This window comes from Wasmannia auropunctata, unplaced genomic scaffold (assembly GCF_000956235.1).
Source record: "Wasmannia auropunctata unplaced genomic scaffold, wasmannia.A_1.0 LD318416.1, whole genome shotgun sequence".
NCBI classification, from domain to species: Eukaryota; Metazoa; Arthropoda; class Insecta; order Hymenoptera; family Formicidae; genus Wasmannia; species Wasmannia auropunctata.
In genome coordinates this window covers 1-3,548 of record NW_012044474.1, presented here as the reverse complement: position 1 = coordinate 3,548, position 3,548 = coordinate 1, and the positions used below count along the sequence as shown (strand labels likewise).

General features: G+C 25.6%; 1 protein-coding gene across 2 annotated transcripts; it reads left to right on the top strand.

Annotated features, from left to right (window-relative positions):
• The first annotated feature begins 14 nt into the window (after positions 1 to 14).
• On the top strand, positions 15 to 2,992 carry LOC105460638. Of its 2 annotated transcripts, none has more exons than XM_011707132.1 (3): positions 15 to 158; positions 1,025 to 1,384; positions 1,829 to 2,992. In XM_011707132.1, exons 1-3 carry the CDS (start codon positions 67 to 69, stop codon positions 2,010 to 2,012), a joined length of 636 nt encoding a protein of 211 aa, XP_011705434.1. In that variant the 5' UTR covers positions 15 to 66; the 3' UTR covers positions 2,013 to 2,992. The 2 variants fall into 2 exon arrangements, with proteins under 2 accessions (XP_011705434.1, XP_011705433.1); XM_011707131.1 differs by having other exon boundaries at positions 1,022 to 1,384.
• The last annotated feature ends 556 nt before the right edge of the window (positions 2,993 to 3,548 follow it).

Sequence of the window (3,548 nt, the reverse complement as noted above, 5' to 3'; positions counted from 1 at the left end):
TATAATTGTAGAATAACTATAAATACAAGAACACACGGAGATAGAGATGACTTGAATGACACAAACATGGATACAATAAATGCAAACTGTCAAGAAGATTTAGAAAGTTTATCTAGCAATTCATTTGAAAACATGGAAAGAAAAAATGTCCATAACAGGTAATTATTAGCTTTGCATTTATTACATATATAATATAACATGTGCAAAGTAAACTTTTGAATCAGTCATAGCCTTTTCAGTATAATTACAATCTATGTTATATTTTGTAAAACATTTACTTATTAAGTCCTTAAACAGTTAAAATGAGAATAAGTCAATTACAATTAAAGTGATCACGGTGGGGATCTTGATACTTAATAATACCTATTGTTGCGTGAATCGTACAAATTCCAATTTAAGAAAAAAGTCTTTGACCCAAATATTCGTTGATCTTGAAACACAGTTCTAAACTGAATCTAAATTACGTAATCTCTTCAATTAATTTGACAAGCAATTTAATTATATTGATGCAAATGAATATTTTTTTAAATTCTCTGAAATAGTTTACTGCGAAAAATATTACCTTAGCAATGATCTGAATCCGAATCTCCCTGCTATTCAGGCAGGGGTTTGAAAATATTTTATTGCATTTTCTTTTAATTTTGTATCAAATAACCATTGTATTTGCTATTTAATTATTTTTATAGTTTGTATAAATTATTTTATTTATAACAGTTATATAATATACACTCTTAAATGTCGTTATTACTTTTAAAATACCATAATTAAAAAATGTACAATAATTAGTAATAACACAAGTCATATATTAAAATAAAAATTATGTTCTTGCATTTGTCAGATAACTGATGTATAATAAATGGAAAAAAAACTTAGAATTACACAAACGTTTAAAAAATCGATTAAATAAAACTGTTATTTTTTTAATATGTACAAAATAAGTTAATTGTATAAATAATAAGTAAATGATAAGAAATAGTGTATATTAAACATAAATAATTATGTACGTATTGTTTGTCATAAGTAGGAAATCAAAAGCAACAATTGAACAGAAAACGGAAGATGATAAGCAGATCCCAATTCGTCTCTGGATAGGCAGACATTTCACAAAATTAACAGGAGAAGAATCAAAATGCAATTATTGTATTTTAAAATTTTTTATTTATGATAATGACAATGATTATGAAAAATTTCAATGCCACTTAGTAAAGGAACATCCAGACAAATTGGCAGATGACAAGAAGGAAAAAGATAAATTCAGTTGGATATGGGATTATTATACATTAGAAAATAATATACACGCAATGTGCAACTTTTGTGGCAATAACATAAAATTATATAATAAATCAGAATATACTTTGGAAACGCATTTAAAGGTATATCATGGGTAAGTGTATTCAAATCGTATTCAACATTTATTAAAATAGGAGCAATTAATAACACAGTTTAACAAGAAAAAAAAACAAAATGAGACTTGTCATTTCCTGTTTTTTGGACGATAATCTAAATTCGGTTATAAAATATTGCTCTACCACGTCACAATTTAGAGAAATTTGAAGATAAAGATATTGCAACAAGAGCTATCTTTACGTACTTTTTCATACTATAATTTCAAAATGCGACGTGCTAGAGAAGTATACTTGCAATCAAAATTAAATATGTTGTTAGGACTTTCAACTCTCAAAAGGAATTTTTTGTGTTCGTTATGATTAATAAGTTATTTATTGTTAAATATTGAGTTCATCGCGGAAAAAGAATTAATTCATTTACAATTTACTAAAAATTTTTTCGTCGTTTTTCTAACTTCTTTTTCATTCACATGTATATGTAGGATAACTGGTGCGGACAGTAATACGGATGATGCGAGCAATGATGCAAATAAGGATACGGATTTGTGCAAAAATACAGAAAATACAGGCAGCCAGATAGCCAAGCGTTTCGGTGCAAAAACGTACAATGCAATACTTGCTTACGATGATGGCAACTTGCCGTATGTTCGTCTTCAACGACTTTGAATATACAGACATTGAAGCAATATATAGTTAACATTGTACGTAGATATGTATTGCATAATCCTCGAATTGACCAAATCTTATTCTCTCTGCGAGCAATCGCTTTTATGTAATTTATCGACGAGTGTTTTATGTATTCATCCACTGAGAATGGTTCAATGCGTAACCCAAGCGTTTGGGTTTGTCAAATAATTAATTCTAAATCCATTAAAAATAACTTTTTTCGTTTAATACTATTATAAGATAATTATACCATTAAATGTTAATTATTTATTTTCAAAATTTTTAATATAATTATACTTGTAAGTATATACATATGAATGTAGGTTCTCATTTAGTACAATATCAATAGACTATGTTGTGGTTTGCTCTTCTTACAAAAATGTGGTAAAACGTCAACTAGCTTTAAAGAAGACTTTTTTAATGGATTTTGCAAATTAAACTTTGACTTATTTTATTATTATTTAACATAAATTATTATTTTGTGCAACAGTAATTTTTGTTAAATTGTACAAAATTATTTTATATTAACCACTACATTGACAATTTGTACTATAGTTGCACAGTGTATAACGTATTTCAAAATCGACGGATTATGTTATGACTTTCACTTCCTATAGATGTGACACAATATTAACAATTACTTAGCATCCGTGATTTCTTCTGTTCAAAATCTTGCGATATGATCTTTGATTTTCTTACACAAGAATAATTTATATTATGTTATATTTTATATCTTACTATTGCATTGACAATTCATATATTAGCTAAATATTACGCGAGTTTAAACGTTTAGTTCTATAAGTCTATTTTGTGACTCGTGTAACATTACATTAGATTACAATTTCTTCAGACGTAAATTTGCAAGCATTTTGTGTAAATATATTTATTAAATTAGATGGTATGTTAGTTTTTATTCGGTAATTGTAACTCAAAGGACATAAAAGTTAGAATGTTGAAGGAAATACATCAAGTATACTTTATTTAATTTAATTATTTTTACCTCTAATTAATACATAATTTATACTTATATCTTAATTATCACGTATTAGAGATAAGAATACATTCGACGCGTTCTTTTCCACTTTTTACATTTATCAAGGTTTTATATATTATCTGTTATGTAAATACTGTAAATACTGCAATGGAAATAGAATCAAATATATTAATGGTTTATTTTGCACAATAATATCTTTTTATTCCGAGATAGTAAATTTTGCATAAGTTATATATTTGTCTTTGTATCAATAACATAAAATAGGAACACAACAGACATACATATACATACCATTTATATGTGTGTATATATATATATATATATATATATATATATATGTGTGTGTATATTCTTATCAAAATAAATAGCTCAATAAAAATTAACATTTTTGAATTCATACATAAAATTTGCTTTGAAATTTTGATAATATTTTAAATTCTTTACAAAGAATTTATAAAGCTAATTGAAACTTTTTAATCATAATTTTTTTCATTAAAACGATGTTAAGAAATACAATGGTTCCTTTTCTGAATATCATTTTC

What these genes read in the sequence shown, in the direction of transcription:
- LOC105460638 (XM_011707131.1), top strand. Translation starts at nt 67, where the DNA reads ATGGATACAATAAATGCAAACTGTCAAGAAGATTTAGAAAGTTTATCT. An exon ending in AGAAAAAATGTCCATAACAG is followed by an intron (nt 159 to 1,021) that starts GTAATTATTAGC and finishes GTTTGTCATAAG; the next exon opens with TAGGAAATCAAAAGCAACAA. An exon ending in CATTTAAAGGTATATCATGG is followed by an intron (nt 1,385 to 1,828) that starts GTAAGTGTATTC and finishes ATGTATATGTAG; the next exon opens with GATAACTGGTGCGGACAGTA.